The sequence below is a fragment of the Diuraphis noxia genome, unplaced genomic scaffold (genome assembly GCF_037042655.1).
Source record: "Diuraphis noxia isolate RWA-SAM2 unplaced genomic scaffold, SU_Dnox_SAM2 contig0003, whole genome shotgun sequence".
Lineage (NCBI taxonomy): Eukaryota > Metazoa > Arthropoda > Insecta > Hemiptera > Aphididae > Diuraphis > Diuraphis noxia.
Window position 1 is genome coordinate 46,061,120 of NW_028301713.1, and position 15,881 is coordinate 46,077,000.

General features: G+C 26.6%; 1 protein-coding gene across 1 annotated transcript; it reads right to left on the reverse strand.

Annotated features, from left to right (window-relative positions):
- Positions 1 to 297: 297 nt before the first annotated feature.
- Positions 298 to 5,663, reverse strand: LOC149057449 (52 kDa repressor of the inhibitor of the protein kinase-like). Its single transcript, XM_089223413.1, has 3 exons — positions 5,630 to 5,663; positions 488 to 609; positions 298 to 411 (listed from the first exon to the last, which is right to left on the reverse strand). The coding sequence occupies exons 1-3, from the start codon at positions 5,661 to 5,663 to the stop codon at positions 298 to 300; spliced, it is 270 nt and encodes an 89-aa protein (XP_089079539.1).
- Positions 5,664 to 15,881: the final 10,218 nt, after the last annotated feature.

Sequence of the window (15,881 nt, forward strand, 5' to 3'; positions counted from 1 at the left end):
ACAGAATGGCCAACTGAGTAGATAGCAGCCACGTTTAGTCCCAAAAATTCCTGCATTTTTTTTTTTTTTTTTAACTAAAAAGCATAGGCAAGTAATTATTATGCTATACTAGTTAATTTATAAAAATATATAAAAGAAATATGCTTATTGAAACTAAAATAATTAATTATTACATAATATCAAATGCCATAGTAGGTATGGGTTTATACCAGTGGCGTATTTACAATTTTTGATTAGGGGGGGTGTCATATCATAATACAATAATTTATAAATTAGAAGGTTATATTAAAATTAAAATTATATTATAAAATCTAGTTTTCTTTTTTTCTTTGCCAATTCATCAATAATTTCGTCGGTCTGACAATCTAAATCCCGGTGAATCGATAACATGGCAAGGCCATTAAGTCTTTTCTGAAACAAAATGCAATTCAAGATTTAAAACGTTTAATTAAGAATTATATTTTTCGGGAAAATGAAAATTATTTACCTCAGACATTGAGTTCCGTAGGTAGCTTTTTATTCGTTTTAATGTCGAGAAAGATCTTTCGGCTGTGGCAGTAGAAACAGGCAATGTAGCCAGAATTTGTAGAAGCTTGAAAATATTTGGGTATAATATTTAAATATTTAAAATTTAAGGTCTCCAGACGCATTCAATAATTCTTTGGGGGGGACCCCCAGCACTCCCCCCCCATAAATACGCCACTGGTTTATACTATCTTGGTGGACAACTTATAATATATTAATATAACTGTAATACAAACTATGAATACATTAAGGATAATATGATCATGCAACAAAATCATGTAAATAACAAATATGTAATAACTAATAACGAATAAGTTGATTTTAATAAGTATTTACATATTATTAAAATTAAATTTTATAAAAACAATTGGTTGCATTTACCGGTTTTTTTTTTTTTTGGTATTGCAGATACATATTATATTATTACATATTATATATTATTATTATTATGTATGATTAAAATGTTTTATGTACGATCATAATATCTATTCTGTATTTAAGACAACGTGGGCATTATGAAGTTATTTGAATCAGTTTGCCTATTTAAATGCGTGATATTAATTTGAAAATAGATAATTAATATCCCATTAAAATGTATGCCATGTTACCGCGAGGAGGATTCCACTCCACAATTATATGTAAGTACCTAGGTAATATGTTTAATATAATAATATAATATGATGACGTGTGTGTATACAATAATACGCATATAATAATGATTCTGATTCTAGATTTTCACCTAATAACAAGAAATTCAGACTGCTTTTCCTGTTCACATACATACATATATATATATATAAATAGAGAGAGAGAACAAATTCTATGGCCGTTTACAGATATGTGGTTGCGTCTTCTAAAAAAAAAATAAAAAATTACTTCTCAGACGATAGACATAAGTAAATATAGGACACAGTGACGGCGGCGATTGGCCATATATACATATATATGTATATATATATATAATATTATTATATATATACATATATATGTATAAATATAATATTATTATGTTCCGGTACGCGTAGCCCGCAGCAGTTTCCCCAGAGCACCACTACCCCTCCTCAACGGCAAAGATAGGCGTGTTATGTATAGGTACGCAAGTCACGTGGTAGGTCAAACGGCAATATAATATAAGACAGACGGCCGTGGCGATGACGAAGCATGCAATTTGAATGCCACCACGCTCGTTGAAACCGGAGATGGACGAACAGACGAATGAAGTCTATATTATACGAATTGGTATTGTAATATATACCTATATAGTTACGTGTAATATTATTTATGAACGGTAGTAGGTACTACAACAGTTATTGCGTCTCCGGTCAGAGCTGTTCAACGCCATCAGCGATATTATAAATTATAATATATTATGATAGTACAATATGATAATAATAATCATAATATACGAATAAGGCGGTGACTGATTCAGTCCAGTCTTCGGACTTCAAAGACACACAAGGGTTGGATGTATATTATCTCTTGGTATAAAGATTTCTAATTTAATGAAAGAAAAAAGCGGGTAAGTGTATGTCGCTCTGCTGTACATTAGGTGGTGGGGTGGACTTCTGACTAGGCGGGTAGGTTAGATTTGAATGCAATGATAGGCATCATTGTATACGAAAAATGATTCTGAACCGAGATGATTTGTCAGTCATCTAGGATAATATATTATATTTAAATATTGTCATATATTCTATTCTATTTTTAAACAAATATTTTATTTTTCAATTAGGACGCATTTTGCATAAGGCATGGTTAATCAATTTTTCCAAAAACATTGCATGTAGTTATCATAAATCATATAATACCTTAATTATATTATCATAGATATACATAGGTACACCTGATTTCATAAAAATGTAAAACTCAAACACTCAAAACATTTTTCCTATAATGACGCTTCGAGTTTTCTCTATAGCTATTGCTTGAAGAAAAACTTATGGAAAACTTAGTGTTGTATTTTTAATCCTTAGTTATGAACACAAACATTTTTATGATTTTTCAACTTCAATATATTTGCAAATATTCATGGTTTTGACGAATTTTTGTCAATATTTGAACTTCAAATGCTAATAAAAAACAATTGTGGATATGTATTCTTATAATTTTTTAATTAATATAAGAATAACTTATGAGAAACTTTGTATTAAATTTTCAAGTATTTTGATTGGGCCAAACAAATTTTATCGACACTTCAAAAAAAAATTTCAGATTTCAGTTATCTATAAATATCTATAAATATCTCGAAAAAAGTCAAAATATTTTGAAAATTAAATGATGTAAAGAAAATGCCAATCTAAATAACTGGTAAAATTTTCAAGTATCTACGACTTATACTTTTTGAATAATTACAAATATTTAAAATCGTTTCAGGATAAATCGTTATCGTTACGCTATTTTTACAAAATTTAAAATTCCTATAATGATGCTTCGAGTTTTCATTATAGCTACTTGAAGGAAAACTTATGGAAAACTTAGTGTTGTATTTTTAATCCTTAGTTATAAACACAAAAATTTTTATGATTTTTCAACTTCAAAATTACTTGCAAATTTTCGCGTTTTCGACAAATTTCGTAAAAAATTGAACTATAAACGCTTATAAAAAAAAATTTTGACCAACAATTTTTAATTTTTTTTAGCTACAATAAGAACAACTCATAAGAAACCTTGTATTAAATTTTCAAGTTTTTTTGGTCATCTAAAATATTTTACCAACATTTCAAAAAAAAATTAAAAATTCAGTGGTCTATAAATAACTCAAAAAAGTCAAAAAATTTGGAAATTAAACTGTATATAGATATCACTAATATAAACATTTGGTGAAAATTTCAAGTATTTATAGTAATTAGTTTTTGAATTACAACCATATAAAAAAATCGATTTGGTCGAAAACTGATTTTGCGTGAAAATTCCCGTCTTTCTGTCATTTTTTATGTTGTTTTTCTCGATTTTTTTGTAAACTTTTGGAAAATCTTTACTTTTGACCTCTATAATGCACCAAAGATATTCACTTAAAGCTTGAAATTGAAGCATTATTCCAACTAGTTATGCTGTACACAGACACAAAAAAAAACACACACACATCATTGTAAAATCAATACATTCATCACTTCGTTCAGAATCTAAAAGTAAAATATTATTATTTGTAAAAAATGTATCACGTGAATTACCTGGTTTAAAAAAAAAAATGGATAGACATTGTATGATTTTTCATATATTCAGAAACATATTATCATACATAATAATACATTATATCGCATTATAAATAATAATTAATAATAGCATTGTCACATCGGAGTTGGCGTAGCGGCGCCATAGCGGGCGGTTAGGTTAGGTTAGCCATAGCGGGTGGCGTTAAAAATGTACGAGAGAAAACACCAGCTCATAGTATTTTTACTGTCTTTTTATTTGCTTTTTTTCATTCTTTTTAACGATCACCGTCGGTCATCCCTGTCACAATTTTTCGAGATTTTTTATAACATAAAGACAAATATGCATGTGCCTATATTATCCACGGTTTGTTTTTTTCAATGCACGCGATTCGTAAAATGTTTTTTCTACTTTTAAAATATGACTTTTTAATTTCGTCAAACAAAAACTCACATTATGTTTTACATAATATCGTGATATTCAGTAGAATAATATACTATTGTCATACGTTTATTTAAATCTATTTAAGTACACATGATTTATTCCTAGAGTATTGACATTTTCGATAATTTGAATGATAATATTAAGTTTGTTGAATTATGTAAATTTTATTTTTTGGACGGATGGTCTCTTATTAACTTGAAACGTGTTAACGCACATCAGATGCGTTTAATTAAGGTCAAAGGTAATTGAACCATTATAGGTTTTTAAAAAAAGCTCTAAGTTGAACTAGTTCATCTATCATACAGACGGACATAAAAACTTCACTATAGTCGCGTACCGTTGAAATTGTTACCATATGTTTAAATAAAAAGGTTAACTACGTATAACTACATCATAATAAAATATAATATAAAAGGGTTAATTTGCTGTTATACCATAAAAATTAAAGTTCTGCTTGGTGTACATATTATGTAATATGTAAATGTTATTCACAAATCCTCGCGGTTTATCGTAAACACGCAAAAAATATAAATTATCAATAGGTTTTTATTTTAAAATCATGATTTATTATACGCATTAATGTAAAATCATTAATCGATATTAAACTAATTTCTTTCTTGAATTTTCTTCGTGGAGAATACGGGCGTTAGCCATTCCTGCGATTTTTTTTATAATTATATAGCTAGTTTTATGCGCGTTATTAAAATAATAGATTTTTTTATGACCTGTGCAGCATTGGAGCCAATATAATAAATATATTTAATACTGTATATAAGCATTTTAATAGAGCCTATATTATACTGGCGCCGCTACTGAATATTATCTACAGGCGTTGCCGACATCGATATAATATAGTATATACAATATACATTGATCGTTATGCGTCAGCGTGATCACGAGACGATGAAATACGATTTATTTACATTTCACAACTTCGTCAATAATGATAATAATAATAATAATAATAATAGAACATTTATAAAAAAAAAATGTTACGGTGATCACAATTTGTTCGTACATTTGTGATACACATAAAATAAAATAAAATATACACTATAACGTACCATTTTGCTAGACACGTAAACAAATATATTCAAATAGTAGAACAATATATAGTTGTTTACATATTTTAATTAACGTGTCTGAATACAAATGAACTAATTTGCGAAAAAAATGCTGATCAAAATGTATCTATTACGTATTATCATTATTAAAATATTATGGTCATATTTTATTCATACAATATTTCAAAATTTTTTGCATTGCAGTTTTTAAATTATGTTGCTATAATTTAATTTCTTCTTACATGTTTAGATTAATTTAGTTAATTATTTGAATCTAAATCCAGCAGTGAAACTAAAAAGAAATTTCGAGGAGGGGGTTATGTTCTTTCAATATATATATATATATATATATATATATATATATATATATATATATATATATACATTATACATAAAAGATAACATGATGGTAGACAAATAATTAGATTTCAAGGAGGATTATATACTTATAAACCCCAACACCCTTTCTGGTTGCTCCATTGTCTGAATCTGATATAATAAAACGATAACTAGTAGAGAAGATCATTGTCTATGTGTTTTTATACTTTAACCAATAGTAAACAAATTCCAACCACAGAATAGATAATATGTTTTTTGCATAGTGGATTTGAACTCACTAGGTACTATATATATTAAATTATAATGTTATTTGGTAATTAATGAGATATCATCTGCATGTTTGATAATTTAAAGGAACGTGTTTTTATTATGATTACAAGCATATCGATGTTCTATACTTATAAATTGATGTAAATTCATACTATAGTGTTGTGAATACATAGACAGTTTTAAGTACACTTAACTTAGGGTATGTTTTTTTTTTTTTTTTTATTACACATTTTAGTTTTTTTTTTTCATAGTAAACAAGTCAATCGAAAAAGTTTGTACACGCGTCGATTTACATAATATTATATCAACACCGGTGTATGTATTGGGTTCCATATACCGACTGTGCGTATATATTTTAATCCGAAAACACATTTTTGGTCTAAAAAAGCTTTTCAATCGTCGTTTCCTGCTATAAATTTGAAATTCTATACGTGTTTGGTTGATGGTAGACCAAAAAGTTTCATGCTTGGAGGTCTGAATAGTGTAAAAAAAAAAAATAAAAATATTCGAGAGAAACGTGTCTAAAAAGTTGTTTGGGGTATATAAAATTAACATAATTTCAAGTAAAATTCACAGTGGTAGCTTAAAAGTGTTATTTTTTCTTGTATACACGTGTACTGTGCAGTGTATAAATTTGTATATTTGTTTACCACGAAACAGCACCATATTGTTATACTGTGATAGGGCGTGTGAATTTTAATTGTTTACCAACAAAATTAAAATATCATATCACTATACAAATAATATTCTTAGAAAGTTATATGAATTCAACATTTCAATAAAAACTATATAATTTGTTTTTTTTACAAAAATACCTATCTACATCAAATTAAACAATAATTTATCCGTTTTATGAAATTAATTCCATTGCAATCCAAGTATTTATCAGGCATAATATATATATATGTATATATATTAAAAAGAATATTGTTCCAGTTGTGTTATATTATTGAAATAAATATAAGGTTTAATAGTAAAATAAAATAACTAATAATATTCTGAATATAAGTCTATTCAGTATGAAGCGTTTGCTTTTGATGGTTGCAGTTTATTACAAAATGCTGTGATGGTTTAAATAAATAAATTATAGCTATTTTAAACATGTATTTCAAATCTCATACTTTCGCATCATTTCACATTCAAATATAATAATATAGTTTATTTTAACCTATAGGTTACGTCATTCAGTCATTGAATATTGATGATTGAAACTAGTTTATCATAGTAAAATATATAATATTGCCTATATTATGTGGCACAAGTGTATGACAATAGGTGTTATTTTTGTTTCGAGGTTAATAATTACTTTATTATTTTAATAATAGTAGTCTGGCAAATAATTTAGTTGAAGATAACATGAGACATCACTAAGTACAACCTACTATAATGCCAATTTTTAGTATTGAAAAAATCAATTATATAGTAATATTTTAATGTTTTAATTTAAATTGTTTATATGAAATATTCAATCTGTACCCTTAGGCACAATAAGAATATGGGCTAATTTACAATGACATGAATGAGTTGTTGGAAGAAGCCACCCAGTAGTGACAGTTCCTAGTATCTTAATGTTACAATAACATTATATTATTATTTACTATAATAAAATATATTATATAGTAAATTAGTAATACATATTATAAATACATTAAATATAATTAAACATATTTTACCATACTTAATAGTCAACAGTATTTGTACTTTGTACGCAGTATAGTTATAAGTTATTAAAACAATATGAATAGTCGATTACAAAATTGATTTTGAGAATTATCGTATATAGACATTGTGAAAAAAACGCATTTGTACTGTTCCACACCATAGAACAAAATATTTCTTCGTGATTAAAAATAATGAGTAAAATTAACATAATAAGCACCATGTTTAAAAAAAATGTATATGGTTGATATATTTTTATCGCAACTATATTTTTTTTAAATTTCTCTATGAATCCTAACAGTATATATTTTTAAGTTAATATTCTAAAACAGGATATTTTTTAGGATCAGTAGGTACTTACCCAATTAGATATAATTTAAAGTTAAATTTCAAATGAGTGAAGTAGCATGCATTTACAGCTGTTGTTCTTCAAGATAGTGTTCTTTCAATAATTCTGTACAATATTTATACAGATAGAATTTTAAATCAACCGATTATATCAAACTTATTAGTAGTGGGATGTGTGGACATAAAGACAATAATATCAACTACTACAGACCCCTTTATAGCTTTCAACAACCTTCAAAACAATCTCTCTCTAATTATACACAATGTAGTGGTTGAAAGTCAACAATACCAAATCAACCTCACTATCTATATATTCACAGTTTAGCAAGCTTAATGTCTGGCTGTAATTATCTTTTATACCCAAACCCTATCGTCACCGACAGCAAAAATATATTTCGGATTAACATTCGACTTTCAACTTACCTGCAGGCCTTACCATAAAAAAAAAGTCCACACATGCTTACAGTGGCGCCGAACACGGGTATGAACTGGGGAAAATTCCCCAGAACTATTTTTGGGTGGGTCAGGTGGGTGGGTGGGTGGGTAATAATAAGTGATCAGTGATCAGTGATATTTATATTTAAATATCATCATAGTACAATAATGGTAAGTATAAAGAATAGATAGGTAAATAGGTAATAAGTAATAATACTTTAATAGTAACTACTAGCTATATAAGTACTATTGTACTAATAGTAGGTATAGTAGTATAATAGCAGGTCGACAAGCAGTAGGTATACGTATATCGCTATTGACGCTATTATAATGCAATCGTATATTCGTATACTCGTACTATTTTAGTAGGTCGTAGGTGGGTGGGTGGGTCTAACACTAGTATTTTTTCCCCATAACATGAAATATAGATCGGCGCCACTGCATGCTTATGTACATCATCTATCTGCTCATATATAATAAATATTATAAATTAAACATTATATCATTATGCGTGCAAAAATCGCTTTGTGCAGATTAAATACGATTATTTAACCTAAGGTAAACAGGCAATCAACAGGTGATGAATAAACGATGCTGTTAGCCCAATATTACTTGAAGAAAAATAACGCATTCCTTCACATATTATAGGTATCTTTCAGGTTGCCACTACTATATAACGGAAACATTCTTGGAAATAACCAATCGAAAACCAGATTGAGATAGTTTCCAGGAATACAACAAATTATTAAAACTTTTTTTTTTAAGTATAAGAACCTAACAATTTTTTTATAATATACTACAAAATAGAGCAATAAATCTATGCCCAAATAATTATCCATGGACATGCGCAGGGTGATGCCATGTATGTTATGGCATCCCCTGTAGAGTTATCATAATCATAATCTTTAATCAACATTTTTTGATCAGAATAATTAACAACTAACATAGTTCATAGCAAGGTGGACTTATAAATTTATAAATCCACCTTAGTTCATAGTATCTAAATTCATGATTAGAATTTGAACATATTGATATTTTTTTTTTTTTTTTTTGTGAACTTATATGGGTTTCGAGAACAAATCAAAATAAATAAATTAGATTTCATTATCATATTTTCGTTTAGATTGATTTTTGAATTATGAAATGAGTTATTTTCTTATATTGAGTTAGGTATATTTAAAAACACAAGCATACCCTACGAAAGAAATGTATGCACACTGATGAATTAAACTAGGTATCATTAATATTCAACTGGTTGACTTTCCACTAATCTGAACTATTTTTAATACTTGTAAATCATAAGTTTTAAATAATGAACTACTCGTATTAAATTCAATTTTTATATACAATTGACAATTTTTGAAAAATGTTCTGTTTCGGGTTATAAAATTTTATATTATACCTACCTATATAATATATTATTATATTTTTAAAATCGCCAATACTTTGATACAATCAATAAGTGTTATATTTAAAAGAATCATTTTCTCTGGCGGTGTGAGTTTGTGTGAAGGAAAGAGATAGTTAGAATGGTCGTCATAGAACATTGTCACCGTGCGCTAAAATGATTCATGCGAAATCTCTATCGTTAATATCATATCTACACGTCGAAAACGAGCTTATAGGATTATATTTAAAACAGGACACTACTGTTCGCGGTTACCCGGTGTGGTGCTCTGTATTAATATATTGTATATTATCGAACGACCGTTCGCAGTTCAGTCCAGCGACGTCGGATGTGGGGGTATACGCATCGACCGAAACGATGCGACAATATAATTATGAATTATGGGTTTTCATGTAGACACACTAGTATATGTGCGTCTTTATTGCAAACCTTCAGTCTAATAAATAGATACAGGGTGTTTCGAATGTAAGACATAATTAAATGTTATTTCAGTATATAATTGTCAATTTAAACATTAACATGATTATTTTCTGAGTATGATCATCCCCATTTTAATGTTTCTTAAGTAATGCATTTATTTAAATATGCTATCTTGACAGTTTTCGATTAAATCAATCAAAATTATATTTTTAAATACTTCGAATTTGTATGCTATTTAAAGGATATCATGATGTGAAAAACTTCTTATATTTTTGAATTTAAAATAGTTGAAATATTTAGTAAGCTCGGACAATGTTCATAAATTATTACAAAATTATATGAAACTGATGACTATTTTCAAATTAACCATATATTTTAAACATAATATCATGAACTATCTTCGTTCAACATTTTTAAAAACATATTGATTATATATAGTAGCGTCAATGTCGTGTCATCAATACAGCAGCAGCAGGACGTAATCCGCACGGAGATTAGTCATACCTTAGAATCACCTGCAATTATGTATTACTAGAGACTAGAGTATCACCGCCGGGACAATCACTACTATGAGAGTTAGGATTTTTGAATGGACAATAAGTATGATCAACTGTGCCAGCTTTTCAGGTAGATGTCCACGGACTGTAGGTCATCGTGGAGTTCGAGCCTTTCCTATTTTCAGCTGTAGACATAACGTAATCAACTGTCATGATAGCTATCTAACTTGGACGAGTAAATAAACAAAAATACGAAGTTATAGGATGTGAATGTGACATGATTATAAATCATCAATATGTAAGTATCATCTACCGGTGCTAAGAAGAGTAACTCCTCAACATTCGTATTCCGTCAGGGTAATTTTGTCCAACAAGAAGTGTTGGACGGCGTAATGTATAGGCGATACATATATAGGTACATTTCTACGTCAAAATATAATACAATAAGACTCTTGGTACAATTTTGTATAGATACTTACATGACTACCTATTATAATATATATGAGCATATATGTATAAATATACAATATATACTATTTTATATTTTATTCATTACCTATTAATTATAGATATAACATGGAACTTCACTCAATCAATTTTGTCTGAAATTTGTGAATTGTTATAATTTGCAATGGTATACTGGTTGTACATTTAAATATTATTTATTTAAATTATATTGCCTTTAAAAATTACGAATCAAATCATATAACCTAAAATCATTATCTAAGATTCGTTATTTTTAAAAACTACTTTAAGTTTTAGTTTATGTGATTATTTTCAATTTTTATTTTTGATTCAACTCTATATTATTTGCATAAGATTCGCCCTGTATTATTTTGTGTTGTGTATATATGTATAATTATTAATTCATAGTCATAATAACAAAATATTAATACAATGATATGTGATGAAAACCTTAAATGAATACTATACTTGTCATCAAACTATTGATCCAATGTGTCTCTTATTTATATTACCTATTATTATTTATTATTAGACAATTCATATAATATTATGAGCAGCATGTGTATTATGTGATTTTAAATTCTAAAATTTATTATTAATAGTATTATACATTTTATATACTCTTTAAATTAAAATAGTGATAATAGTACAACCGGTAGTAGTTAAAAATGCATTTTTATTTGCCAATGTGAATAATTTATGCTCAATATAACTAAAAACAAACAATCCAAGCAATAATTTCAAGTAAATTTGCTTAAGTTAATAAAAAAAAAAGCTGGTAAGTCGTGAATGTCACTCTACGATACAGTAGGTTACAAATGGGTTACTGTAACGGATGGAATTAAATTTGAATCCAATGATATAATATCATTGTATACGAAAAACGATTCTGAGTGGAGACGGTTTATCTGTCTAGGATATATAATAGATAATTAAACATTTTTTAATCTTAGATTTAAAAAGAAAAAGTTTTATGAACTTCTAGCTTAAAATAATTTGCGAATTTTCGTGATTTTTAGTATGTTGTCGAAGTTCAAACTTTGAATGCTTATAAAAAAAAATTGTGATTATATATTTGTTTATATTTTTCAACTGCTATTGTAAAAATATGTCAGGAGCCTTGTATTAAATTTTCAAATCTTAAATTTAAAAAGGAAAACTTTTATGAATTTCTATCTAAGATAATTTGAACATTGTCGTAATTTTTACGTATTTAGTCAAAAATTGAAATATAAATGCTTATAAAAAAAATAATGCTTATGTATTTTTAATATTTTTAACTGCTATTGTAACAATGTGTCAGGAGCCTTGTATTAAATTTCCAAACTTTTCTACCTAACAAATAAATTTTTATCGATATTAATTTTTTAAAAAAAACTAAAAAAGTTGAAAAATTAAAATATCAGTAAAAAGCTCAAAACAAATCAAAATATTTTGGAAATTTTATCAAATATAGAAAATGCCTATGTAAATATTTAGTGAAAATTTTAAGTATCTGCGGTTACTTTGTTTTAGAGTTACATCATAGTAAGAAATCCAGTGAAAATCCAATGTTGTAAAAATTTAAATTTTAAACGCTCATTAAAATTTAATTTGAATTTCTGGTGGATATTTTTTTTTGTGATAAAGATTGACAAACTTGTAAGAAACCTTGTATTAAATTTTAAAATCTTAGATTTAAAAAGAAATTTTTTTATGAATTTCTAGCTTAAAATAATTTGTGAATTTTTGTGATTTTTACGTATGTTTTCAAAATTCAAACTTTGAATGCTTGTAAAAAAAAATCGTGCCTATGTATTTTTAATATTTTTCAATATAAAAATGTGACTTGAATTAAATTTTCAAGCTTTTCTACCCAATAAATAACTTTTTATTGATATTAATTAAAAAAAAACTAATAATGATCGAAAATTGCGTATAACTATAAATAGTTAAACTTCAGTCGAAATAATATACTTATATAAACATTCGGTGAAAATTTCATGTATCTATGATCATTTGTTTTAAAGTTACATCAAAAACCAAAATTGATTTTATCGAAAACTGATTATACGTAAAAATTTCAGTTTTTCCTTAATTTTTAGTTTGTTTATCCCGATTATTTAGAAAAATAAGATTCACTTTCTGATCTAACAAGGTACTGAAGTCGAAAATCGAAGTATTTTTAGTGCCCCAAACGTGATGACAGACAAAAAAAAACACACACACACATCATGGTAAAATCAATAATACATTCCTCGCTCCGCTTAGAATCTAAAAAAATTTCAAGGAAATGGTGTTTAACGAAAAAATATTTTAATTGCATGGCTTTCAGGAACGCAAAGGATAAATTAATTTTATTTACTTTTAACCAAGTAATATTCTAATCTAATTTTACTTATCACATTTAACCTTATTTTCTGAAACATTTATGTGCCTTTTGGGTATCCCGTTGACGGTAAACGTTGACTTGGGTCATGTCATTATTTACAGATTATTATTACTGCCGTCGAGTTACGATAAATTATCCCCAAGATTAGACATATATTGTAGATAATATATTATTATTAATAGCCAATAGAAAAAACAAATTTTTTTTAACCATAACTTAGCCAGTCACAGAATGTGCATATTACACAGATATAATATATTATATAATAAATAAATAGATAATATTATGTTTTTTCGGTAGTTGTCACTTTGGCACAGTTCATTAAAATAATGTATTTTATACATTTATATCACCCCATATTATCTAAGAAAAAACATAAGCAAGTTTCCTATAGCGACTTTATAAGTATACTTACATTTTGTAATTTTAGTTAATGACAAGTACTTATAGCAATTTTAAATAAACACAAAAAGCGAAAAAATGGATATCGCTTTGATGTACAGTAGGTTACAAGTGGGTTACTATAATGGATGGAATTAAATTTGAATTCAATGATATTATATCATTGTATACGAAAAACAATTCTGAGCGGAGAAGGTTTATCTGTCTAGGATATATTATAGATTATTATTACCTACTTATTAAAATATTTGACTTTCCCCCCGTGAACATTTTTTTTTTTTTTTTTTTTGATAAAGGTAAACAAACTTATAATGAATCTTGAGTTAAATTTTCAAATCTAAGATTTAAAAATAAAAATTTTTATGAATTTCTATCAAAGATAATTTTGAACGTTGCCGTAATTTTTACGTATTTAGTCAAAATTTGAACTTTAAATGTTTATAAAAAAAAATTGTGCCTATGTATTTTTAATATTTTTCAACTGCTATTGTAACAATGTATTAGGTGTCTTGAATTAAATTTTCAAGCTTTTCTACCCAACAAATAAATTTTTATCGATATTAATTTTAAAAAAACTAATAATGATCGAAAATTGCATATGGCTATAATAGTTCAACTTAAGTCGAAATAATATACTTTTATAAACATTCGGTGAAAATTTCATGTATCATTTGTTTATGATATCAATTCATTTATGATCATTTGTTTTAAAGTTACATCAAAAACCAAAAACGATTTTATCGAAAACTAATAATGAGAATTTTTACATTTTATCCCTCAGAGTACCAACTATAGATTCACTTTCTGATCTAACAAGGTACTGAAGTCGAAAATCGAAACATTTTTAGTGTCCCAAAACGTGATGACAGACACAAAAAAAAACCACACATCGTGGTAAAATCAATACATTTCTCGCTCCGCTCAGAATCTAATATAGTATGGCTGTATGAGTAAATAGGCCTTGTAGATATATTTATTACAAAGCAGTATGTAAGATACCTGTATAATTATACACATCTAATCGTAATTATAATATTATTAGACAGTTTCTATAAACTATAAAGTTATTACGTTAAATATGTTAAATAATTCAATCAACGATATAAACAAATCATATAACTAGCTTTTAGATTATTCTTATTAAATCAGTAACTTAATTTTCATGATTTGAACTTAGGTAGACACAGTGATTAAGAGTTATTTATACTCAACCATACATTCATTATGAAGCATACGTTTAGGACATATCAATATTAGCCGATAATTCACGATTCCACATAATATACCTTTTCATTCACACGATTCCACACAAAACCATTTGCGACGTTGCTGATTGTATTTTAAAAATTATTTTAGACATAAAAATGGTTGTTATTAATATTAGATAATATATGTAATATTATAACTAGGGCTGTAAATTTAATGCACTAAAAAACCTTAAAAAATGCCAAAAAAATTCAATTAAATATGCACTTAAATGCACTTAAATGCAAATTAATATGCACTTAAAATGCAAAAAAAAGGAATATAAAATGCCAAAAATTATAGTATAAAATTCATTTCAAATGGTTTTTAATTTAATTTTTATATTTATATTAATATTAGGTACAGGATATTAAACATTAGTACAAAAAAGTGTTTATTTAATAAAAAAGTTGATTGAATCTCAATTAAGTTAATGCTATTCACCTGAAACATTAAAAAAAAATTGTTTTTGTATTTATTTTGTTAAAATAATAAAACAAACTAATACTAACTAAAATATTATTTAATAAAATATAAATTTGACATAATATATACAGCCTGTGTAAAATAAAAATAAATATTTTCAAACAAGTCAGTCGACGGAATTTGGTTAAAAATACTAGACAATGAACTAAAACAGCAAAATATGACCTAAAAATGCGAAAAATTACCTAAAAATTTAAAAACGTCAAAAAAATGCAAAAATATGCAAAATAAAAGTTTCATAGATGGATTCGTAATTACATAATTCAAATTATGTACTTACAAAGCTATGTTTTACAATGACCAAACAAAATGCACTTCCCTATAAATTCAAAGCCCTGATTATAACATTATTT

Coding starts and splice junctions, on each gene's coding strand:
- LOC149057449 (XM_089223413.1), bottom strand. CDS start 5,663: ATGGAGCAACCAGAAAGGGTGTTGGGGTTTATAA. Junction 610..5,629: donor AAGGGTGTTGGGGTTTATAA/GTATATAATCCT, acceptor TTTAAATATTAT/ACCCAAATATTTTCAAGCTT. Junction 412..487: donor TACGGAACTCAATGTCTGAG/GTAAATAATTTT, acceptor ATTTTGTTTCAG/AAAAGACTTAATGGCCTTGC.